At 40.8% G+C, this 27568-nt stretch overlaps 1 protein-coding gene across 5 annotated transcripts in view; it reads right to left on the bottom strand.

Moving 5' to 3' along the window:
• Positions 1-27568, bottom strand: part of etv1 (ETS variant transcription factor 1) — a 146349-nt gene that overhangs the window by 17095 nt on the left and 101686 nt on the right. For all 5 annotated transcript variants that reach the window (XM_072575386.1, XM_072575388.1, XM_072575383.1 and 2 more), the window contains one exon: positions 4791-4859. In XM_072575386.1, the coding sequence (XP_072431487.1) occupies positions 4791-4859 (69 nt within the window). The remainder of the gene's footprint in view (positions 1-4790; positions 4860-27568) is intronic.

The following is a 27568-nucleotide window of genomic DNA, read 5'->3' as shown; positions in this document are numbered from 1 at the left end:
AAATAGATTTCTAGAGCCCAAATGTGTAAAGGGTATAGGGAGAGTATGGCATTGGGATAAGGGATCAGCCATGATCTTGTTGAATAGCAGAGCTGTTTTGATAGGCTGAATGGCCTACCCCAATTAAATTTTCTATGTTTCTACATGTACACCATAAAACTGCTTGTACTTCCAAACTAGACATATAAACTAAATTTGACAAAGCTTATGGCTGATACATAATGGAAAATAATTTTTAAAAAATCACTGAAGCAAGATTAAAAAGTACTGAAAGAAACCTCAAGCAAGAGCTCTCTCTCTCACACACATACACACACGTGTACACACATGCACACGCACACACACACATGCACACACGCATGTGCACACACATAAACACACAAGCCTTTTTAACCATCATCTATTTCAAAAGTCATGCTCTTGGTATTGACAGTCAATCTTTCAAGAAGTAGTAGCTAAATATTTGTGACCTCAGCCAATGCGAAATACATCGTTTATACCTCTTCCAATACAGGGATCTGATTTGACCAAGTTTCATGAAAATCTTCTGGAACAACTATTACATTTCACAAGGTTATTACATCATCCCAATTTCAACTCTGACACATTTCAATTTGGATTCTCAGTGTTACCTGATTATAACTGACAGTTTACAAACAGTGAATGGTGCAGGTTTATAAGACTTTATAAGGCTCCCCTCCTAACACCAAGTCTCAGTGATAGCAAGGACAATAGTAGAAATGAGGCTGGAACCCTATAGCTCCCATTTCTTCAACAGTGAGGATCCATGCTCGAATTAAAAACTGCAAGATTAACCACACGTAGTCATAGCATTCCCCATTCACCACAATGACCCTTGGTTCTGTGTCAGGCTTTGTTTTCTCACTATAGCACTGAACATTTTACACTAAAAACAAGGCACCTTTTGTCACTAAACTGGGGCTTATTCCAAGACCTGGAGCACCAAACTTAAGTTGTGAAATTATGATAAGTGAACAATGAACTGAACACATTCAGCTGCAACATGCCACTCTGCTAGGTAAGCAGATTACTTTTGAGTATGAGTGAAGGAGAAATTTCTGCTGCTGGAATTAAGCATTGATATGTTATAATGCATGTTGATTAGGTACTGAAAGCATGTTTGTTAAATATCATTAGATTATTGCGAGGAGATAAAATCATAGAATCTGAGCCTACTCCAACAATTTCTCCCCAGTCTTATGCAAACTGGTCAATTTCCTACATTGATTCACACTTTTCGGGATTCAAACTGTAATGTTTTTGCATTTTGTGTTTGGGACATAGTCTGCCGCTTGTCCTCTTTCATTGCAAAAATGAAAAAGAACAATCTGTTTAATGCTTTAAAAGATCTTCACTGAGTTAATACAGAAATATGGGATGGTTTCCTAATAATTGACTTGTAGTTTATTCAATTCAATTACTCATGGAACCTGATCATAATGGGATGAGTGCCATTGAGCTAAAAAAGATTATGCATTTGACAGGACCAGGAGTGGCTAAGTCCTATCAGACATAATGAGAGGATTTCATTAACATTTCTGTATTCTGGTGTTCCTTGCCTGGCAGCTGGCCAGGCTGACAAACTAACCAAGGGGTAGGAAAGATCATCAGTGGTAGAAGGTCAGAACCAGAGAGCACTGGGAACAATTTCTGGTTTTCAGGAAATGGGGGTTATCACTGATTAGAGCTCAGGGGAGTAAAAAAAGTTTTCAAAATGGAACTGGGAGCAATTGCTAACAGCTGGTTTTAAGGGCAGGGGTTTGTTGCCTATTTTTGTTTTTCACTCCCTTGTTTTCTCTCTTACACACATGTGAATATTCTGTGGCGACTCCCATTGTAAGTCTGAAAATTTCAGTTCTCACAGAGCAGAAGTTTGTGCCATTATTTTTCCCAGGGTTTCTCAATCATTTATCTTTAGAAACTTGGTGGATAATTTATGTAAACTGCAACAAGAGAATGGATAAACCCCAAAAGAAATTTAATCTCCCATATTGTATTTCCCAATTTTGCTCTGTGTGTGAGTTTTAAAAACAGGCCAACACTGAGGTGATTTATGTTTTGGAAAATGATGCTACGTGTCATTGGTAACCTGTTCAATTGTGATTTGTTGATGACTTATGGAGAGGATGTTTGAGCCAATTTGCAATATGTGTCACATATGGTTTCCAAATACAATACTTTCAACTGTGACTCTTTCACAAATGAAAGGTCTTTAAAGGTAGATAATTTTTTTGCCATATTGCCTAAGACTGTTCAAAATCACACATATACTCTAGACATAGGATTGTAGGTGAAGCAATAAGAAGCCAAATAATTTTGCAACCTATGTGTCATTCACTGCAAGTTCCTAAAGCCTTTCCTGAGAAATAGGTTTGTAAAATAGGGGAATGACAGTAGGCTTACTGACAAAACAAAATCATGGAAGCAAATTATGTAGCCATACTACTAACCAGCCTGCCACAGTGCTAGATATATGCAAATGGTGAAATAAAAAGAAAATAGATGTCATCCCAAACAGGCTGATTAAATAACCTTAGGAGTGAGATTGAGTTCAGGCAAGGCCACAAATTGGCTGGTAGTAGACTGGCTATCCATTTGTCATTTTGTGGGTAGTATTATAAATGTCATTACTGTTCCTCCTCTTTGAAAACTGCCAACACGTATTCCTCAAACCAATGTCCAATCCCATTTTCTTCTTTAAATTTCTCTTTGTGTTGTCACTTCCCGTTTCCACAGCTAATTCTCCTGTAATTCCGTTGGAGTCTCACCAGTCAGGTTTCCTCCCTTCCTATAGTACTGAAACACCATTAACCAAAAAAAAGTGACAACTTTCTCTTCCTTTTGCAATACAGTTGGCAGCCAACTCCACAGTCATTGAAGTTCACCTCTGTGGAATCAAATCTCTCCACCCCTCCATTACACTTTCCTCTTTTAAGAGCATCCTTAACATTTGTTAGTCTAACATTTTGCTCATCTGAATGCTTAGCCCATCTAAATGTTTCTTTGGTTTGACTTTCAGCTTGTTCTTCTCTTCAGGATACATCTGGGAGCTTTTTTCGATGTTAAAAATGCAACATAATTGCTCTAGGCTACCCCATAGGCTTTAGGACATCTATAGTGAGGATTAAATGCAGGGGTCAACCCATAGTGTGCCCACTGGAGCAGCTTGCTAAATGGCTGCCTCAGCATTCACCACCCAAGTAAAAATGTCAAGTGGGCCGAGCTGACTGGAGAAATCACCTAAAAACAAATGGTCTCCTTCTCTGAACCTTGAATGATTAAAATATTTTAACTGCATTTTCAGTTGATAGATTGCTTAAATATAGTGTTCAGGGCAAAGCAGGAGTTGTTTTTTATTGGAAGTTTTTAAAGCTTTCAGAAGGATGTTGTATGGCAAATAACTACATGAGGGAATTTTTTTTTTTTTTTTGATTAGATTAGATTAGATTACTTACAGTATGGAAACAGGCCCTTCGGCCCAACAAGTCCACACCGCCCCGCCGAAGCGTAACCCACCCATACCCCTAACCTAACACTAGGGGCAATTTAGCATGGCCAATTCACCTAACCTGCACATCTTTGGAGTGTGGGAGGAAACCAGAGCGCCCGGAGGAAACCCACGCAGACACGGGGAGAATGTGCAAACTCCACACAGAGAGTCGCCTGAGGCGGGAATTGAACCCGGGTCTCTGGCGCTGTGAGGCAGCAGTGCTAACCACTGTGCCACCGTGCCGCCCACGGAATGTATCGATAGAAAATAAAACATGATTTAGAGATGCCGGTGTTGGACTGGGGTATACAAAGTTAAAAATCACACAACACCAGATTATAGTCCAACAGGTTTAATTGGAAGCACACTAGCTTTCGGAGCGTCGCTCCTTGACAATCACCCGATGAAGGAGTGTCGCTTCGAAAGCTAGTGTGCTTCCAATTAAACCTGTTGGACTATAGCCTGGTGTTGTGTGATTTTTAACTAAAATAAAACATGGCATTCATAATCTGAAATTCAGATCATCCCAATCTAAACATGATGTGGAGGTGCTAGTGGTGGACTGGGGTGAATAAAGTTAAAAGTCACACAACATCAGGTTATAGTCCAAAAGGATTATTTGAAAGTACAAGCTTTCGGAACGCTGCTCCTTTAGAAAGCAGCCACATCTGGATAGGAGCTAGCTACTTGACAAAGTAGCAGTGCTCCAAGAGCTTGTACTTTCAAATAAACCAGTTGGACTATAAGCTGGTGTCGTGTGATTTTTAACCTAATCTAAACAGTGATTAGCACCTACCCCTCTAATGCTACCATCTCTACAAACTGCCTGCACTTCAAAACATAAGCTTCTATTGTTGAATTTTCTGTCAACCATGCCACCTCAGTAACATTGTCGATTCCACCAACCCTTCAATCACCAAGTCCGTAGAGAAAGGAGACAACTTCCTTATACAAACCGATTCCGAAGCAAAGATAAACAAGGTTCAGGAATTTCCTCAGATGACTGTCCTGATTAGCAAAACTGTAATTGCAGTGGGAATTCAGTGGAGATTGACAGACATCTATCTGAATCTTCCACCATTTTCTCTAAAAGGAAATTTGAGTCATCTTGAGCCAACCTGACTTGCACATTGGCAAACTCCCTTGGCATTTCAAAGACCCACAATTTTTTGGGTTTTGGGAATTTTGTCCCAATTTGACTCTACATGATGTGCTCATCCCAAATTTTAAATCCCAATTCTGATGTGGCAATGTTTAAAAAAAAAGTGGAATCACTTACTGTCAAATTTTTCAGGTACTACACAGGTGTCATCATAAAAATGTCGAGGACCTTTTTCATACATGCAACCTGTGGGAACAGAAAAAAAAATGGAGAATTACTACAGGCTAATTCCACTACAGATACAAATCATTTTTAATTTGGAAAAGGCAGCAGGATAGATTTATGGAGAGAAAGCCGAGTTAACATTTCGGATTCATTGACCCTTCTTCAGAGCTGAGTTCAGAACCTTAAACGCCAGCTCTGCTTTCTCTGCACAGATGCTGTTAGACCTGCTAAGTTTCTTCAGCAATTCCTATGCTTGCTTCAGATTTCCAGCAACCATGTTTTTTTAATTTTCTTATCAAGATAGATTTCCCAGCTGGAATCTGGCTGACAGTCTGGCCTAGTCTGTAATCGGAAAAGGGCCACATTTGCATTAGGATACAACTGAAAGTGAAGCATCTTAGGGCAGTCTCTTGGTCGTGTTAGGGGCCTGCCCCCTCTGGTCACTTCTCATGATTAGCTCCAATCAATCAGAGTGGCAGAGGAGAGACTTTTCTTTTCATTTGTTCATTTGTCGCTGGCCAGAATAGCATTTATTGCCCTGATGTCAATTAAGAGTCAATCACGTCTGTGGATTTGAGGCCACATGTAGGCCACAGACCAGATTAAGAATGGCAGGTTTCCTTCCCTAAAGTAAGCTGGATTTTTCTAATGCCAAGTATCGTTGGTTTCATGGCCACCATAGTGCATCTTTTTATCTTGGATGTTATGGGATTCAAATTTGACCATCTGCAACGGTGGGATTCAAACCTGGGTCCCCAGAACATTAGCCTGTCATTCTGGATTACTAGTTCAGTGACGCCACCACTACATCACCACGTCCCTTTGAAACTGCAGTGGGATCATGCCTATCTGGATCAGTGCAACCTGAGAGAACATATCCCCCAATGTTCTTGCGTCTTTTTTTTCCCAGCAATTCAAACATTTTAACCTGATGCACAATAAAGCATTCAATAGTCAGGCAGTCCAAGGAAGCAGCAGTCACAAGCTTTGCTCCTCGTGAGGAATGCTTAATGATAAAATAATCCTTAACAAACCTGCCACTGCACAGATTCATGTTCCCAACACCATAGAACAGGGTGAAAACCTTTTGGGCTCAGGTTGTTTATGACACTGACTTGCAAAGCCTGTTTTGGCCATATTGGTTCCAACTTGAATGGATTGATACCTTAGATGTCCAGCCAAACGATAATGATTTTCCAGTCCCAGGGAAAGAGACGCAGGTGTTTCCTCTGCCAAGTATGACAGGTACAGTAGCTGAATGGTTATGAACCAAACGACCAACCCAAACACCTTGCATTCAAATCTCAGCAAGGTAAGTTAAAAAAATTAATTCAAAGCTGACCTCGAAGGCTGTTGCATTCTTATAACCTTGACTGGTCGAGCTAATACCTTTTAGAGAAGGGAATCTACCACTCTAGTCCAGACTGATTGATGTGTGATTCCAGGTACATACATTACGTGATTGATTTGTACTGACCACCAAGTGGACAAATGCTATTCTGCCAATCAACCACCACCCAAAGCCTGGTTTTAAAAGCTATTTGCTCTTCTCCAGAAATAAAGAGACATTTTTATAGTGCCACATCTGTCCTGCTGCAGATTGAAAATATCCCAAGTCCAGAAATTTCCTGCCATGATGATCCAGAGAGCAAAAGAAAGCACAGTTTTACACTTTAATGTCAGACAGCAGAAAATGGTACCATCTGGGTAGTACCTATAGCAAGGTGGAAAGTTTTATGAGCCCTCATCACAGCTCATCATGTTGCATGAGGTATCTGGTAGATTTGCTGCAACTGCCCTCTGTCCTGACAGGGATCCATATGGCCAGTGAGGCAGAGATAAACCACTTGGTCTTCTGGCAAGAATTGACTCATCTTAAACAGGTGTAGTTTATTGTATGACAGCAACAATGTACAAGTTATGCTAATAAAGTAGAATTTTGATTTGATATGAGATATCCCCACTCAGTGTATTTTCAGTAGAGTGTTAGGAGTGGGGGAGGCATGTAATGTAGGTCAGGAGGTCTAACCACCACCTTCCCTTATTTATACCCCTGAGCTGCCTCTCATAATTTGGAGACTGGGTGATCAGCAAAACCAGCAAGCTACTCACTGTAAGTAGATAAATAATTCACAGTTCACAGAGCTTGCTCACCGCTCAACTAACCCCAGTAATTATTTGCCCATACTGTGGTATGGTTAAGACAGACAGGCAGATAAGAGTGGGCAGTCTGTTTTGTTATAAATGGCAGGATGGAATACGGCTCTACCTTTGGCAGTTGCTCTTTGCCCACTGTGGGAGGCACTCCACTTGAAGGTAGAAGCCTGAATTCCTAGCTTCGAAACCAAATAATTCACCCATTCCACTCTCCAAGGTGATAAAGACCCTCCCACACCCCTGACTGACTTGGATCTGGGACCCACTAAGATCCTTTATGGACTTACCTGCAGTCCCTGTAATAACCAATATGGAGCTGTGGCATTGCTAGAACTGGAGCTACGTTCCACCACTGAGGGATAGAAATCCTACTCTGTAATGAATTAGCTTGCCTGCAGTGCAGTATGGCTGAGGGGTGGGCTTGTTCTCCAGCTGTTGGCCGACCACTGACTTTATTATCACTGGGGGAAGACAGGTCTATCTCTCCCACATTTCTGTCCATCATTACAAAGAGAATAAGGAAAGCCTAGCCAGTGAGTCTTACACTTTCAGAGTCCTACACTGCTGTCCCCACAAGTCTGCCTGACCTCACCATTATGGGTGATACTTACACTCCTCAGTGTTAATCAGTGTTAACCTTGACATTCTCACTCACCCTCACCCTCACCCTCACCCCCAAAACATTATTTTCATGAGGAATATTTCTAGATTTGTAATCATAATTACATTTAATACTGCTCAATCTCCTGCAAATCTCTGATCTCGTGAATTCAGGCAGTCTGGATCCTTTACTATCTCACAAAATCTCACAAATTCGGACTGGGAATACTGCTCAATGAAGGCTGTTGACTTGGATTCTGTCCCAGACAGAAAATCCTTTTAAACTTGTGGACTTTCTGCCTAGTTCTGGCACTGAAATAGGTGATATAAGTGTGCACAGAGTCTCTGTTCCAGGATATCTTCACAAAGTGAAGCTGAGAAAATGACATGTCCATCATACACAAATAAGTCTAGACTGTGATATGTTCATTGCCACCTATTGGATTGTTGGTCTGTCCACTATGGGAACATAGTAACATGGAAAATAGAAGCAAGAGTCAGCCATTTAGCCCATTGAGCCTGCTCTGCCATTCAATATGATCATGGTAGATCCCCTATCCCAATGTCATTCTCCAGCTCTCTCTGCTCTACCCATAACAAAATGAAATCAATCCATTTCTGTTTCAAGTATATTCAGTGACTTGGCTTCCACTGATTTATGTGATGGAGAATTCACAGCTTCATCCGTCTATAAGTCAAGAAATTCCTCCCTATCTCAGTCCAAACTGGTCTACCCAGTGTCTTGAGATCATGATATCTTGCTCTAGATATCCCAGTCAGGAGAAAATATCATCCCTGGATCTAGTCTTGTCAGAAATTCATGTGTTTCGATGAGATCCCCTCTTATTTTTCCAAACTCCATTAAAACAGGTCTGGTTGACCTAATGTCTTTAGAAATGACAATCCTGCCCATCTCAGGAATCAGTCTGGTGAACCTTGGCTGCACTGTCTCTATGGCAAGTACAGCATTTTTTTAAGTAAGGAGATCAAAACTGCACACAATACTCCCAGACATGGTCTCACCAAGGCCCTACACAACTGCAGTGAGACATTCTTGCTCCTACAATCAGATCCACTTACAATGGAACCAACATACCATTTGTCTTCCACATAATTGGAATGAATGGTGACACATACTTGGTCAGTCTTCTGTTATTGTCATATTTGGTAGAGCTGATTGTGGCTTGCAGGCCTCCACTTCCTATCGACAGCACAACAAATTTCTTGTGCCAACATTACACATCTCAGCGGATTCTGTCTTCTGTTTGCCACATTTTCTAATTGTCACAGTCCTATTTTGGCATGTTTTCTGAAAGTGATATATTGTTTTACATGCAAAGTATAGTCTTAAATAGCCAGAGACAGCTGTACCTATGGGGTTTTGATGCTCCACAGCACTGACAATAGTATCAAGGGTCTGTCCTACTCACTGCATTTACTTCTTATGTGTGTCTTTCAAACCTTTGCACCTTCCAAACTGAATGGATTTTGATCATTTTTTAATTAAGATTGATCAGTACTGTTTCCAGATTTTTTTCTCCACTCAATAACGGAATGACTTGCTTGATAATCAAAGCTTCTTTCGATCATGCTAAATCTGACAAAGCTTCATCGGCAATTTGAACAGCAACAGGGCAGATTGGTGAGGACAGATCAAGTAGGTTTCTTACTCTTGTTAGTTCCCTCACTACATGCCACAGCTTTTCCCTGAGGACTTATTCAGCTCCATTAGTAGTATACTACAGAGCCCTCTTGGTGATGGACACAGAAGTCCACCACCCAGAGGATATTCTGCATCTTCACCACCCTCTGTGCTTCCTCCAATTAGTATTCAACATTCAACAGTGTTCACAAATCCTAATTCATCAACTAAGAGGGAAGGAAATGTGATCTGCAGGTGGTAACCAGGAAACAGTTTCCTTGCACATGTTAGATATGATGCCTTGAGATTTCATGGAGCCTGGAGTCAATGTTATAGAGTCATACAGCACGGCAGGAGACCCTTTAATCCATACTGAGCAGACATCTCAAGCTGACCTAGTCCCATTTGCCAGAATTTGGCTGATATCGCTCTGAACCCTTTCTAATTATATACACATTGAGATACCTTTTAAATGTTGTAATTGTGTTTGCCCCCTTCTCTTCATCTAGCAGCTTGCTCCATACATGCACCATACTCTGTGTGAAAAGTTACCACTCAGGTCCTTTTCCCCTCTCACCTTAAATCAATGTCCTCTGGTATTGGTCTCCCCCAACCTAGGAAAAAGACCTTGGCTATTCACCCTCTCCATTCACCTCATGATTTTATAAACCTCTCTTAGGTCACACCTTAGCCTCTAATGTTCCAGATGAAAAAAGCCCCAACCTATTTTGCCTTTCCCTATGACTCAAACCTTTCAGGCCCAGCAACATTCTTATAAACCTTTTCTGCACCCTGCTAAGTTTAAGAATATCCTTCCTTTAGAAATGTAACCAGAATTGAATGCAGTATTCTAAACATGGCCTTACCAATCTCCTGTATAGCAGCAACATGACATCTCAACTCCTATACTCAATGTTCTGACTAATGGAGGTAAGCACACCAAATGCTTTTTTAATCACCCTATCTACCTATGACTCCACTTTTAAGTAACTATACACCTGCATCCCTGGATCTCTTTTCTGGGCAACACCCTGCAAGTTCCTACCATTACCTGTATGAGTCCTGCCCCAGTTTGACTATCAAAATGCAATTAGGAGAAAGTGAGGACTGCAGATGCTGGAGATCAGAGCTGAAAATGTGTTGCTGGAAAAGCGCAGCAGGTCAGGCAGCATCCAAGGAGCAGGAGAATCGACATTTCAGGCATAAGCCCTTCTTCAGGAATGAGCGTATCAAAATGTAATACCTCACATTTATCTAAAATCCATTAGCCACTCCTTGACCCATCGGTTTACCTGATTAAGGTTCCATTGTACTCTGTGATACTCTTCTTCTCTGTTCACTGCAACATCTCTTTTAGCACCATCAGCAAACTTACTAACCATACACCCTGTATTCATATTCAAATCATTTGTATAAATGACAAAAAACTGTGGACCCAGTACCAATCCTTGTGGCACACTGCTGGTCCCAGACTTACAGTCTGAAAAGCAACCCTCTACCATTATGTTCTGTTTCCTATCTTTACACCAATTTTGTATTGAGTTGGTTAGCTCCCCCTGGATCCCATGTAATCTCACCTCACTAACCAGTCTACCATGCGGAACGTTGTCAAACACTTTACTGAAGTCCATATAGACAACAACGACCACTTTGTTTCATCAATCCTCTTTTTCACTTCTTCAGAAATTCAATGACGTTAGTGAGACACAATTTCCCACCCATGTTGATTATTTCTAATCAGTCCTTGCCTTTCCAAGTGCATGTAAATCCACTCCCGCAGAATCCCCTCCAAAAACTTACCCATCACTGATTTCTTTTTTTATTCATTCATGGGATTTGGGCATTGCTAACTAGGCCAGAATTTATTGAATTTATTGTCCATCTCTAATTACCCAGACGGCTGTTAAGAGTCTGAAGGGATTGGAGTCACATGTAAGCCAGAACAGGTAAGGATGGCAGTTTCCCTCCCCAGAGGACATTAGGAGCCAGATGACTTTTTTTGTGACAATCGACAATGGCTGCATAATCATCATGAGACTCTTAATTCCAGATTATTTATTGAATTCAAATTCCATCATCTGCCGTATTGGGATTCGAACCCAGATCCCCAGAACATTACCTGGGTTTTTAGAGTAACAGTCCAGCGTTAATACCATGAGGCCATCCCCTCCCCATAAAGGAGACTCACCAGCCTATATTTCCATCCATTTTCCTTACAGCCTTTCTTAAATAATGGCACCAAAACAGCCAACCTCCAGTCTTCTGGCACCTCAGCCATGGCTGTTGATGATATCTCAACAAGGGGCCCAGCAAGCTATTCCCTAGCTTCCCACAAATTTCTGGAAAACACCTGATCCGGTCCAAGGGCTATCTACCTATATGCAGTTTAAGACCTCCAGCACCTCCTCTTCTGGAAATATGAGCTTTTTTCAAGACATCATTATTTATTTCCTCAAGTTCCCTAGCTTCCACGTCCTCCTCTACAGTAAATACTGATGCAAATTTGTCTTGTATCTCACCCATCTCCTGTGGTTCCATACATAGATAGCCACATTGATCTTTAAGGGGCTCTATTCTCTTCCTACTCTTTTACCTTAATGTACTTATAGAATATCTTTGGATTCTCCTTAAACCTATTTGCCAAAGCTATCTCATGTCCTCTTTTTGCCCTCCTAATTTCCCTCTTAACACCTACAGCCCTTATACTTGAAGGATTCACTTGATTGCAGTGGTCTATCCTTGACATACGCCTCCTTGGTTTTCATGACCAAACCTCAATTTCTCTACTCATCCAGCATTCCCCACACCTACCAGCCTTGCCCTTCACACTCCGGGAACATACTGTCTCGGAACTCTTGTTATCTCTTTTTAAAGCATCCCCAATAACCTTTTGAAAGCTCCTGTCTAACGCCATCAAAATTGACCTTACTTAAATTTAGGACTTTAACTTTTTGATCAATTCTATCCTTTTCCATAGTTATTTTAAAAGTAATAAAATTATGATCACTTGCCCCGAAGTGCTCCACCACTGACAAATCAGTCACTTGCCCTGCCTTATTTCCCAACAGAGGTTACATAAGAATCTTTCTCTAGTAGGTACATTCTCTAATAGGTTTCATATTGAATAAGAAAGTTTTCTTGAACACATGTAACAAATTCTTCCCCATCTAAGTCCTTTACACTCTGACTGTCCCGGTCTATGGTTGAAAAGTGAAAATCCTCTACCATTAGAATGCTATTATTCTTACAGGTATCTGAGATCTCCATACATATTTGCTTTATAATTTCCCACTGACTATCCCAACAAGGTGGTCATCCTTTTCTTATTAGTCACTTCCACCCATATACATGTTCAAGGAGGCACAACAATGCCTCTTCTTCCTCAGGTGGCTTCGGAAGTCTGGCGTATCCATAAGCACCCTGACCAACTTTTACCGATGCACCATTTAAAGCAAACTGTCCATGTGCATGATGGCCTGGTATGGCAATTGCTCCAACCATGATCGTAAAAAACTGCAGAAGGTGCACAGCCCAGACCATCATGGAAGCCAACCTTCCATCCAAGCAATCCCTCTATATGGCTTGCTGCTGTGGAAAGGCTGCCAACATCATCAAAGACCCATTGCACCCCGGTAATGTTCTCCTACAACCTCTTCAATCAGGCACAAGTTACAGAAGCCTGGACACACGCACATTCAAGAACAGCTACCTCCCGTCTGTTATTATACAGATGAATGGACTGTCAAGCCTCAACAAGCAATGCAACCTGTATACTCTAAGTCTTTTTGTACTGTACGTCTTTGTACTGTCTGTCTTCTTGTACTGCTCGTAAACAAAGCTTTTCACTGTACTTCGGTACACCTGACAATAAATAAATCAATTAACTGGACAATCACTCAGAAACATTCACCCAAAGTACAGCCATAATGCTATCCCTAACCAAAAATGCCACTCCCCCTCCTCTCTTGCTTCCCTTTCTATCCCTCCAATAGCATCTATACCTCTGACAACTTCTAGCACAGCTCCTTCCAGCTGTAAACCACGCTGATACAACACCAGACAGTGGATCAGGACACATTCAGGGCTGGTGATAGTGCCTGCAACATTGTCATTAAAGTATGATTCCACAAGTATAACTGTGCCAGGAAGCTGCTTCTCTCGTCTGTAGAAAAGCTGCCCCAATTTTGGCACTAGTCCCAGATGTTGGTAAGAAGGACTTTGCAGGGTCAAAAGGGTCTTTGCTGTTTTTGGTGCCTAGGTCAACGCTGGATGGTCCTTCTAGTTTCATTCCTTTTGTTTATTCTTTGCAGTGACTTAATACAACTGAATGGCTTGTTCAGCCACTTCAGAGGGCATTTAAGAATCAACCATATTGCTGTGGGTACACAGTCAGATAAAGGCACGAAGAAACACTGGTAGATTTGCTTCCCTAAAGCACATTAGTACATCGGATAAATTTTAAATGACAATCAACAACGGTAACATGGTTGCCATTATGTTAGGTTTTTAGATTAGATTAGATTATTTACAGCGTGGAAACAGGCCCTTCGGCCCAACAAGTCCACACCGACCCGCCGAAGCGCACCCACCCACACCCATTCCCCTACATTTACCCTGCACCTAACACTACGGGCAATTTAGCATGGCCAATTCACCTAACCTGCACATTTTTGGACTGTGGGAGGAAACCGGAGCACCCGGAGGAAACCCAGGCAGACACGGGGAGAATGTGCAAACTCCACACAGTCAGTCGCCTGAGGCGGGAATTGAACCCGGGTCTCTGGTGCTGTGAGGCAGCAGTGCTAACCACTGTGCCACCGTGCCCGATTTTAATCAATCTAAATTTCTCCATCTTCCGTGGTAAGATTCAAACACATATTCCCCAGAACATTAACATTGACCCAGGGTTCTGGATTACCAATCCAATTACACATCCATTATGCCCCTACCTCCCCCCAACTCATTTTTTTCCCTGAGCCCATGGATCTCTGAATCCAGTGGGAACGATGAATGTCAGAAGACCAAATGGAAGAAAGAAGATTTGAGATATTTGCCCCCAAAAACCCACAATGTTTCTTGTTTTGAAATCCAGTTCTATTTATATTTGACCGATGTAAAATAGATCATGCCTTTGTAACTGTCAAATGACGAAATTGATTTGACAGGTCAGAAATCACAGAAATATTTAAATATGAACATATATGCACATATCCGAAAGCAGATCAAGCCTCAGTTAAATTAAATATTTCCACCAAACCTATGAACTGAGTACTAAATCGTTGATATGCAACAGTTGACAAAATAAGCAGAAGTTGCATAAAATTGAATCAAGTGCTGGAAAATCACCATTCAGATGTATCCATTCAACTCGACTTGCCCTGTAAAAATACCTTTCAAAGTAACCCCAAAGGTTAACAAGAATAAAGCATTCCAAAATGGCATTGCCAAAAGATTAGGGCAATTCTGTTTTCCCATCAAATGGGAGCAGTCTGTTGAATGAGACTGTGCTCTGTGATTTACTAGACCACACTATTACACAACTCAATACTGACCTTTGGTGAAAGGTTCTTCAGTACAAACAGAAAATAGCTCAATGCCATGTATTACACATCAGGACTTCCTCCATGTAAATAAGACATTTCGGAAAGAATAATGAAATTACAAAATATTTGTTACAGTGTCATGTTTACATTCCAGTAGTGCCTGCATATCCCTATTCAAAACATATATACAGCAATCACACAACACAAAGCCCCAAAAAATGCAAAGAGCAGAATAAGGTTAAAATAAATCTGTTTTCTGATTCACTGGAAAACTTTAAGATGCGCACAATCATTTCCTTCTAGATGAAGTATCAAGTTTAAAGCACAATGTTTTGATGCTGCATTTCCTGTTGAAAGCAGATTTCTCGGTTCCATTGTAAACAGAGACAAGGATAAACAATTGTGAAGATGGTAATTTGCAGTTGTCAAATTAATGAACTCTAGTTTTGAGGACTGGAGTCTTTAGTAATTTTGCATTCACACAGATGATTGATTTGTTAAATTCCATGACAAGTAGTTATTCCGTGATTTGTTGCATGCCTCATAATGACAGGAAAATAAGTATACAAATTGTCAAACAGACTAAATTACTGATTATGCCACAGGAGACCAAGACTAACTAGGAAATTCTTTTAAAATATATTTCATGGAAATTATATCATAATGAAGAGCTAATTGGTTTTATAAGAAAAAAAAACATTTCAAAGTAATGTTACCAGAAAAACGAGACCTGAATTTATAATGTATAGGTAATAACCAAACTGTGCCTAAAACACTGTTACATAAACTTAAATTGGAGCAAGAATAGACTATTTGGCATTTGCAGAGAACATATATTTCTCATGTTGCACTGGAAACTCTGTGAAGGAGGTGGAGAGGAGGAGAGGAGGAGAGATATTCCCTATCTACAGTTCGACATTGCGAGTGCAGGAGGAGCATAGAGTTGTACAGCATGGAAATAGACCTTTGATCCAACTAGTCCACACTTACCATATTCCCAAACTAAACAAATCTCACATGGCTGCATTTGGCCCTATCCCTCCAAACATTTCTTATTCATGTACTTATCCAAGTGTCTTTTAAACATTGTAACTGCGCCTGCATCCACCACTTTCTCTGGCATTTCATTCCACTCATGCTGCGTAAAAAAGTTGCCCCTCATTTTCTTTTGAAATCTTTTTCCTCTCACCTTAAAAATATGGCCCCTAATTTTGAACTCCCCACTCTAGGGAAAAGACCTTTGGTAGTTACCTTATCTATGCCCATCATGACTTTATAAACTTCTGTAAGATCACCCCTCAACCTCCAACACTCCAGCAAAAAACATCCAAGCCTATCCAGCCTATTTTTATAACTCAAACGTTCCATTCCAGGCAGTATCCTGGTAAATCTTTTCTCCAGTTTAATATTAATGAGCAGGTAGTCATTGAGGTTGAATGAAGCAGTCCACAGTTCAATATCATCACACAAGTGAACGAAGTCAACGAATCATAGAAATATAGAAAAACGGGGTAAGTCATTCACCATTGATCATCTAAGTCAGTCCCATCTCCTGCTTTCTCCCCATATCCTATGATCCCTTTAGTCACAAGAATTATATGTAACCCTTTCTTGAAAACATTCAATCTTTTAGCCTCAACTACTTTCTGTGGCAGAGAATTCCACAGATTCACCACTCTCTGTATGAAGAAATTTTCCTCATCTCACATGTTTAGATAATGATCCCTTGTTCTGGATTCCCAGGTCATCAGGAACTACTTTCTTGCATTTACCCTGTCTAGGTAGAATTTTGTGGGTTTATATAAGATACCGCCTCATTCATCTAAACTCCAGAGAATACAACCCAAATCAACCTATTTGCTCTTCATACATCATTCCTGCCATCCCAGGAATCAGTCTGGTAAACCTTTGTTGCACTCCCTCCATAGCCAGAACACCCATCCTCAGATTAGGAGACCAGTTCTAATGAGATGAGATCTCACCAAAGCCCTGTTGCAGCCAGACATTTCTGTTCCTCGAATCCTCTCGCTATGAAGGCCAACATACCACTTGCCTTCTTTACCAACTGCATGCTTACCTTCAGTGTTCAAAGACACAGATCTCAATGTACCTCCCCCTTTCCCAAACCATTGCCATTCAGATAGTCTTCTGTCTTTCTGTTTTTGTTACCAAAGTGGATAACCTCACATTTATCCACATCATTAATCACCTCCCATGCATTTGGCCACTCACTCAACTTGTCTAAATTACACTGAAACACTTTTGCAACTTCTTCATAGCTCACTCTCCAACCCAGCTTTGTGCCATCTACAAATGTGAAGATATTACATTTAGTTCCCTCATCCAAAAAAACCATTGATATATGTTGCAAATAGCTGGGGTCCAACCACTCTTCCCCATGGTACCCCACCAGTCAATGCCTGCCAAAGGAAAAAGACCACTTTATTTTTTTGTTTTATTTTCTGCTGGCAGCAAGTTCTCTATCCTTGTCAGTACATTACCTTCAATTCCTTGCGTTTTACTTATACATCTCTTATCTGGGACCTTACCGAAAACCTTCTAAAAGTCTAAGTGAAATATATTCACTGGATCTCCCTTTACAACTTTACTCATTACATCCTTGAAAAAGTCTGGTAGATCTGTCAAGCAAAACTTCCCAATTGTAAATCCATGCTGGATCTGTCCGACATGTCACTAATTTCCAACTACTCAGCTGATAAATCTTTCATAATGGACTCTAGCATTTTCCCCACTATTGATGTCAGGCTAACTAGTTGATAAATCCCTGTTTATTTTCTACTTCCATTTTTAAACACCAGTAACTTTCCAGCACCTATAAAATCTTGAAAGATGATTATCAATGCATCCACTATTTCTAGATTATTGGACCGTAGCAACTTAACAGCCTTTAATCCCATCAATTTCCCCAATACCATTTCCCTATTCGTATTGATTTCCTTCAGTTCCTCCCTCTCCCAAGACCCAGTGTTCCCTAACATTTTGGGGACACTATTTGTGACATCCTTTGTGAAGGCAAAACCAAAGTATGTACTTAATTGGTCTGCCACCTCTTTGTTCCTCATTATGCATCCTCCACTGCCATATTCTGCCAACTGAATCCCTTAACTCAGTAAATTCTCAACTCACCATATCCCCATCACACATATCAGCAAGTCCTATCAAACATGACTCACAGCTAACATTCCAAGTTTCACTTCAAGCATCAGAGCATAAAACTGCTTCAAGAGCTCATCGGCATCTCAACTTGCACACCATGATAATCCCATTATCCAAATAAGGGTCAGCAAGTTCCTTGTTCTTTCTGGACAAGGTGACATATAACTGCTCATCCTTACTCTGCAGGTCACCATTATTGCAGAAAACAGGACTGAGACTACATCCAGCAATAGGCTTGAACATCGATCATTCCTAATCCTTCATCTCATATCCTACTTTCCCCTTATCCCAGTCTTACCAGGTTTACAATCTTCAAGTGTTGTAAGCCTGAACCACCTAAAGACCTCAGATGGCTGCAATGGCAAGTTTGACAATGAGCCTCAGTGAGACTCCATTCTAATGGAGGTAGGAAGGCAATGGAGTTAATGAATGATAGCAGCCCATCTAAATAAAAATCCAAAGTGTGGGTATGTTGGTGAATGAAGAAATTATGGTTGCATTTACTTAGGTTGTGGTCAGATGAACATCGAAAGCTTGCCAGAACAGGAATGTGCTAGTAGCTTTTTCAGTTGCTTGTGTCATTTACCTGGTGGCAAAAGGCTATTTCTCTCCTGAAGATGAGATGGTGCAGCATGCATCAGGTCATAGTGAATCATGACAATCTCTGGTGAGTTCTACAGGTGGCCCAGGCACTGGAAGCTTTGCCCGACCACATTTCCCATGGCAGCATGGCATTTGCATTGGGCATGCTGCTCATGTATTGTGCAGTTCATATCCCAACTAACTTATTCTCCTGGCCCAGTAGTCACCTACTTACTTGTTGTGTTGGTGCAGTTGGGACAGTGGACTACTACAGAACAAAGCCATCAGGACTCCTTCCAGGGTGTGGCATTCACCTGCATGACATGCTGACTATGGTCAGACACCAACTGCATAGTGAGCAATGGAGTCCAGTCCAGCTGCAATACAGATCCGAATGAACAGGCAGGACAGTCAATGACACCAATATCCTTACAAAACTCACACTCTCTCCATTTACTTCTCTCTGAGAGAATGAAATGTATCTAGCTCTCTCTGAATATGGCATCACTGTGACCTCTCTTATCAACTGAGAGCATCAAACAGAAATGGATTTAGACCAGTGTCTGCTCTGGCCAAGAAAGACAGGATAAAGAAAGTAAGTTTGTAGCTGTAGAACATGGCAGATTTCAGCAAGCACTGCCTTAGTGAATTGAGATGGCTGACACACTGATTTGAATTTTGCAGTGAGGACTGGAACCAGACGCAGGTGTCATTCCCAATCAGGAAGGGAGTGGCAAGCTGGCCATCCGCAATCTTCTTGCAATTAAATAGCTTGCAGCAGGAAAGGAAGGGATTGCTGTGGTAGTGGGCTGGAAGGCAGTGAAGGTGAAGTCAAATGACACTGAGTGCCATAACTGAAAGGGCCGACTGCTTTGAATTTAATGGCCCGGGAAGCTGCAAATTCAAAGGAAACATGCAACTCTGATGGCAGGGAGAACATGTATGGCTACACAATTTGGCCATTCTTCCCTGGAAGTCCTCCTCCAAGCTTCAAGGCAAGAAATCCTTTTTCCAGAGATAGCAGGAAGAGATCTGCTCATCAGAACAAGCAAGGCCAATCAGAAGTTGCAGAGATGGTCAACGACAGTGGGGTCAACTATGAATGAAGACCCAGTGCCGCAAGCCTGTTGATTACCTTAGTTAGTCTGCCAAAGAAGACTCTATCATTCTTTCCCTTCAGGGCTGGCATATGGAGACATGAGACCGTTGCTGACAATGGGTTTGCAAGGCAGCTTAGCTTATCAAAGAGATAGCTGCAACACAGTGAGAGATGCCAGTCTCTCATTTCTGACCTATCCCTCCACCCATAAGGTTCCCCAAGATCAGCCATAAGCCTAGAGGTGTTTGTGTGCCCCCTTCTCAAATGACAAGACTGCCAGCAATATGGATGTTGTGTTTGCCTCCCTGGGGGCAACACATATTGTTCGTCACTCTGCTTGTAGGAGAAGACAGATCACAAAATAAGGGACTGGACCAAGGCAGATGGAGAGTTGCCATTTCTGTTTACTCTGACTCCAATAGAAAAAGAATCCTTGAACTTGAAGGGCAGTAGGATGAGTGATGGTGAAGCAGAAGTGCCCACCCCAGACAGTGAGTGGCTGATTGCTTTGGAGCAGGAGTATGTGTGGCACAACGATGCAAAGGACTCATGTGTCCACTATGGATATACGGAGTTCCACTAGAGGGATAGTTAGAATGTCACAATGGGAGGCTGGTGAACTCCTCCACGTGACTTCCAGTCATTCTTCTTGGTGTGCTGTGGACCAAGAGGAATGGAAACTGTTGTAGGCATACCTGCAAGCCAATGTTTAGTGCAGAATGTTTCATGTTAAGATGAAGTTTTAAAGTGCCCAGCATACCACTCCATGTAGACTTCAACAGCTTTAAAAAGTAGTTCAAATCTCGATAGACTCTGCAACCGCCAGTATAAATCAATAAGGAATTAAACCGAAAGAAGCCAATGGTCCTTTTTTAAGTAGTTCCTTGGAGAGCCCTTCCAGCTATGCAACATTAAGAGCGGGACTTAACTGGAAAGCTGAGCAAAGTAGCAGCACTGCATTCGAGTCAGCATTGCAATTAGATTGTTATCATGATCGGTCTACTCTGCATATCTGCTATACACACTCCCTGCATACATATTTCCATCCGATATAGGCTGACATCTAGCACAGTCTGCATCAGAAATTCAGAAGAGAAGGTATAATGCTTTGGACCCCACATTAGACCAAAACACAATTTGTAACAATAAAACTAAAAAATGCTGTGCAACTAATTTATGTCGCCAACGCCTCTACAATAACAACATGCATTTATTTAATAACTTTAACATTGTAAAATATTTCAGTGTTGTTCAAGTGTCGTGAAATAAAGTTTTCAAGAAACCAAACGCTTGGCCGCAGAAGTCTGTCTGAAAACCAGAGAGAGTTCGAAAGAGGTTGAAACATGGGATACCATAGTTCAGGACACCACATTGAAATCAGGAGTCACCAATGGTGAAAGAACAAAACATCAGAAATGTTTAAGAGTTCTGAATTGGAAATATTCCAGATGATTTTATGGAGGGAAGAGGTGGCAAAGACAAAAAAAGATGAAGTCACAAAGAAATTGACTAAGGATGTAACGTTTCAGGAGTGCATTAGATGTTCATTTCAAGAGTTGTCTCTTCATCCATATGTGTAAGAATCGCTGACACAAATAGAGTTGGTGTGTACGCGTGTATGCATGGCAGGGGGTTGGAAACAGGTGATGTGGGGAGGTGGTGTGGCTGATTTCCCAATTTTCTGGCAATTCTGGGCCAATAGGAAATTAAGGTATGCAAACAATGTGTGGCACTTCCATGAAAATGGACGTTTAAGGTATTCTCATTTTATTGGCCCTTCCAAAAATTCTTTTCCTTCACGCTCACATTTACTGAACCACATCTGCCACATATACACTCCTTTAATAGCCTGTCAGAGGCCCTTTGCGATATTCTATATCCCTTCTTCGATCAATATTTGGTACAATTTTGAATTGAAAATATATAAAGTGGTGAATCCATGCAACTGTGGCTTATTTGCACAGATTTTAATGATATTTGTTATACAGATAGAGTATAGCCCTTGAAAGAACTGATTAGTTTTTGGTGAAGATATGGATCTGGGTTTTTTTCAATCGGCCCAATTAACATTGGGAGATGGGTTAAATTTACTTCTTAAAAAAATATTGTGGGTGGTTTTATTTAGAATGTTATTACTTGTTCTGGAATGCTGTGGATTGTCTCAGCTGCTGTGATGGAATATGTCAAAACTGTATACAATTGTGAGCAGGGTTTCCAGAGCACATCGTTGCATGAGATGGGAGTTCTTAAGTTTATTTTCAGCCTTGTAGTTATGGAGCATCAACCAGGCAGGGAAAAAAAACACTGAAGGAACAGTTATGTAATTGTAATGATGCTAAGTTAATAGAGCATAGCAGATGTTTGTGCTCTACTGAATGTCCTTTTCATATGTATCAAATCGCTGATTTTTAGATTTTTCCTCTTGATAGTTGAACTCTTATTCAGGGTGGATAAATAGTCTTTCTGAATCTTTCCCATCTTCCCCTGAACTTTGAATTGTCTCCTTTGGAAACAGCTAGACTAAGTGAAGAATGAAAAAGCACCATTTGCCATACTGTACCTAGTCCAACACATGCAAAATCATCAAAGTAAGTCCAGTCTTCAGCAGTTTTTGAACATTGCACTGGGAACAAAGAGAAGTAAATGTGCCTACCAAACTGAATGCAGATACTGTATTAAACCTGCCCACTCTTCCAAGCATGCAAGGCTTGAACTGGAAAATCAGCACCACGCCAGGAAACTCAACCGTTTTCATATGAGCCTTCTTGAGAAACTTCTGAAGAACAGATGATTAGATTCACTGACAGTATGGAAACAGGCCGTCCAGCCCAAAAGGTCCACACTGACCCTCTGAAAAGTAACCCATCCCCCTACCCTAACTTGGCAACTTAGCACAGCCATTTCACCTAACTTGCACATCTTTGGATTGTGGGAAGAAACCAGAGCACCTAGAGGAAACCCACGTAGACATGGGGAGAATGTGCAAACTCCACACAGACAGTCACCCAAGGAGGGAATTGAACCTGGGTCCCTGATAGTGTGAGGCAGCAGTGCTAACCACTGAGCCAACATGTCTTATACCCCAGCAATAGCAGCCAAATTACATCCATATTCACACGAATGTCCATCAAATCTTTGCAAATCAGTCGATTTAATTTGATCATGAATAATTTGTCAGAGTACAAAGGTAGGTTGAAGATAAAGGCATTGCAGCTATTATTCACAAAAAAAACCCCAAATATTATTATGGACTCCTGAGCATAATCAAGGGATAATTCCAGAATACCTACCTACCCTTACAAACTCACGACACCCTGAGATTTTAAATCCCTCAGGTATGACATTAAGATGTTCCAAAATACCAGAAGCAGAGGTATACACAGTCTATACCAGTATCTCTATTCATATGATTAACCTGATTTTACACAGAATAGTTTTTTTAAAAGGACTTAAAACTACAAGGCAGGGATAACTTTTGCTATCAACGTAATTCATGTATCCACTGCACTAAGGAAAATATATATGTTATGTAATCTTATTTGGTATTTGTGAAATTTGTTTTATTTAAATTGCTGCCCATCTGTCATGCGATTTATTTTTCTGCACTTGTTAACTTATTGCAATTTTTCAACTGCTGTATCTTTTTATTTGAACAGCTGGCTTTTGTTTCAGGATTTATGGCAAGGTCTCGTCTTTGGGGTTGCAAAGGAGTGTTTAACTGTGTGTCCAGAAATGTTTGAAAATCACAGTTCTAACATGGAAACTTCATTAACAGGTTGGTGTTTAAAACTGCTGCATCTATGGATCATTTACAACACTGTTCTGCAGTGAAAACAGTGACCCACTTAAGGAAGAAAATATAAACAATTCAAAAATAATACTTAGGCATATTTATTTAATTGCATATTTGTTTTACCGAGGGTGTGTTTATCAGAGGACTCACGTCAGGCAAAAGAATAGCACACGCACTGCCACAAGGTCAGTTGCAACAAACAACTGTGCTGTAAATTCTCTCTGTGGCATACACACTCCAGTGAGTGCAATTATAACCTTGAACGTGAACAAGATGCAGGAAACTGCAACATTATTTTACTTCAGTCAGACCTCCTCTCACCTTCTGAACCATTAATAAACATTGAACGACAGTGCAGTAAGACAATGTAAAGTTTGACTGTAATCTGGAGCATGTTTTTCAGCAGTATTTTAAAATGGATTTTATACTGTGGGGAAAATCTGCAGAAATCCCTAGTCTGCACTCTTGGTGGATGATGCTTTGTGCTGGGAATGCAATTATAATTTGTTTATATCCGGCATGATAACATAGTTAGAGACACCAGAATCAAACATTTTCAAAATGAGGAAGTGCCTTTAGCTATACGCTAATCAATAGAAAACTGCAGAGTACTCTTCAATCCTTTTTTCCTCTCCTTGTTACAAGGTTAGTGATGAATGCTTGGGTACAGAAGTTCTCTACCCTCCTCAATACTTTTCCCTTGGCACCATCAATACAGTGAGAGTTAACAGGTCTTTTGATTAGGGAGGGCATTATGACTGAGAGCAATCATGTCCTCATCAAATCTCCATACAGAGGTCACTTGACGACAACGAAGGGCAGCTATCTTAATTGACTTTGTCCTCGGGGTGTTGTCATCCAACTGTCACCTATTCCTGAGATCAATATCCCAGAGACCAGGGGCTGAAACACATCATTGCCACAATAAATGGTGAAAAATTGAGTGAGACAACAGAAAGCCCTGACTGAAAAAGACTGAAAAATTGAAAGGTTTGTCAGATATAGTAAGCTTATTTATTGCCAAGATCTGTGCTATTTTTAAAAAATAGAACAGATAATAAGCAAAGATGTTTTGAACGGTTTCTGCATTTACAATTGTTTTCTTGCTGTGTGCATAAACAAGGTTTATTTTTATAACTGCATGCAAAGTGTTGCAGAATTATCAGAAGATGTCTGTATTCACTGGAACCATATATTTGGGCAGAATGGAGCTATTGTCTGCTTCATTGATGCACCCCAGGCTCTTCCTGATTTCAGGGTTTGGGGTTTTAACACGCACTCCATTGACAACACCACCACCTTTGGCTTTACCAGTATGCTCACCTCATTGAAGGGAAAGGGAAAATTGCTGCAGTACGTGCCTGTTGTCTGAGTCGACGAGGCTGTCAGCTGAAGGCGATGAAAGTAAAATAAAACTACTATCACAGCACACTGTAAAATGTAGCCCTCAATTCCCACTTCAGGTTCTATTCCATAGTTTGGAGACAAAGGTTACAGATGACATTCCAGTGAAGTACAGAGGTAATGCTATACCAGTTGGAAGTGCCTTCATTTGCATGAGAGATTAAAACCTGATATCATCTACCAATGTGGATGGATGTAAAATATTCCAAAGCAGTATTTCAAAAAGGCAAAGAAGAGCTCCCCTGGATATCATGGCCGATATTTAACCCTCAATCAATGTGACAGCAAGGGATGGAAGAAAGTGAGCACTGCAGATTCTGGAGATCAAAGTTAAAGACTGTGGTGCTGGAAAAGCCCAGCCAGTCCGGCAGCATCTGAGGTGCAGGAGAATCGAAGTTCTGATGAAGAGCTTATGCTTGAAACATCAATTCTCCTGATCCTCAGGTTCTGACTGACCTGCTGTGCTTTTCCAGCACCACACTGTCTCGCGACATCAATAGATATCTGGTTATTATCACATTGCTCCTTGTGGGAATATCACTGAGTTTAAATTAGCTGTTTAAATTAACTGTCACATTATAACAGGGAATGCACTTCAAAATATAAACATAATTTGGTAATACAGAACTTATTGATGAAAGAAAGCACATTTTCATGATGAATTGGAGGTGCCAGCATTGGACTATAACCTAGTGTTGTGTGATTTTTAACATTTTAGTGTAGCTTTTCATCTTGCACTCATTAAAAGCCATTCACAAGAAATACAATAAAAAGGGAAAGCAATATTTATATTGTGTGAGAAGAGTGCTGATTAGTTGACAGAGTGGCTCTGATTGGCAGGGCGTGGCCTTGGCGAATGCAACAGCTCAAATGATTGACAGTTAACTGCCAGGCTTGTTCAAATTGTAAACTAAGTAGCTTCACTCTGATGGGTCAGGCATTGAGAAATAAATGAGAGAATGACTGTCATCTATTCAGTTGAGTTGAAATCGGTACAGTGTATGTATGTGTCCTTTCTGTCGGTAAAGGAAATGCCTCTGTGTATTAATTTATATAGTTTCTGGTACAAGCAAGTATACCACACTATGAATCTGACTGACAATCCTAACCTCATTGGCAACATAAATCTTTGTACACTTAAGATCATTTAACATCCAAATGTTCTCCAATCACAAGATCATATTGTTGTGAGTTTTGCAATTACAAACTGGTAAGTGTGGCTAGTATCTTGCTGGCTGGAAATAGCCAAAGGGATACATTACTTGATATGATCGCTGGACTTTGGGACAGCAAGTTATCATAACATTTACCAAGGCAATACCTCTATCAGAGTTGACTAGCCAACAAATCAGCACTCTCCCATCATGCAGTAGAAATATTGTTTTCCTTTGGCATTGTATTTTGTGCAAATTGTCCTGATGAGAGCAAGATAAAAAGCTTTGACGAAAGTACGTAATTGATTCAAAGCAATTTGAGATGTCCATTGGTCATGAAAAGCACTTCTTAATGCAAGTTTTTTTGTGCTTTCAATATAGCAAGTGGCATGAGCCACATTCCACTAATTATCACTATCACATAGTGTGGAGCTGGAAAGAGATGGAGTGGTTTTCACGTTTTCCTCTACTTCCTCGATGTGCAACAATGAACTCCCCAAATCTATAGAGGCTCCAACAAGCATTTGAGAGTTTGCGTTCCCTTCAAGTTGTGACTCAAGGACCATCATTGCAAGCCAAAGAAACACCAAAGACAGGTTTTTAAATTGTAAAAACTAATCCATTAGCTCTTCGGATGCTTGGGTATTTAGCCAGTCAATGGCCTCTCAGATCTGCAGCTATACTTGTATTGCCTGCCTTGTTTGCCAAAGCCCAACCCAACAAAGTCCCGAGCCTGCACCGGAATGTCTCCAAACCAGCTCAAAAAATGCTCCCCTTCAGCACCAAGGTCAGGAAAAGGCAGACCCTCCAACCTATAAAAAAACATAAAGCTATAGTTGCCATCTTGTTGCCAGAATATAGGGTGGCACTCTCATTAGAGATTGAGAGAAAAAAAGAGACAGAGAGAGACAACTGGTATTGGTTTAACCTGACGGTCACCAAGCTTCACGTGAGGGAAGAGATTGAGAAGGAGGGACCTTCCTAGTCACTGAACCAGTGGGGGGAATTGAACCCATGCTGTCATCATCACTTTGCATCACATCCAATCTATTACACGTAGATGAAGAATTATTTTCTGACTAACTCTAACACCAACTTGTAACATTGTTGTTAGAGTTCAATCAAGAAATCTCAAAGACTGAGAGATTAAAAATGAGCATTTTGAAAGTTACTAAGAGGTGGGCTAAACTGAAAGAATTGATCTGAAAGCAGCTGAGTGGAAGTATTCAGGTAGCAATTTCTCATGACGCATTACCATATGGCTGTTGATGGGCACCCTCAAGAGAAATGTTAAAATTAATTTAAAATAGGACACCAGGAAACAGGCTTGAGTCAAATTGAACAGAAGAAGATTTTGTAGCTGAATTAAATGTTATCTATCATTGTTAGATCATTGTACCACACATACAATTTACAGGAGAATGCTGTAGAGCTCATCAAATAACCATCAGTGGAATACAGGTAGCATGAGAAACAGTGAGAAGTGTAAGTATTTGCTCTGTATGGATTTGTAATACAAAGATGGACTTCTTTCATGTTCAGTGAGAGGATATGGGTCAAGGCCCACTTTAAGTCTCCA

The sequence above is a fragment of the Chiloscyllium punctatum genome, chromosome 8 (assembly GCF_047496795.1).
Source record: "Chiloscyllium punctatum isolate Juve2018m chromosome 8, sChiPun1.3, whole genome shotgun sequence".
Classification (NCBI taxonomy): Eukaryota; Metazoa; Chordata; class Chondrichthyes; order Orectolobiformes; family Hemiscylliidae; genus Chiloscyllium; species Chiloscyllium punctatum.
This window is presented reverse-complemented; position numbering and strand designations above follow the sequence as displayed.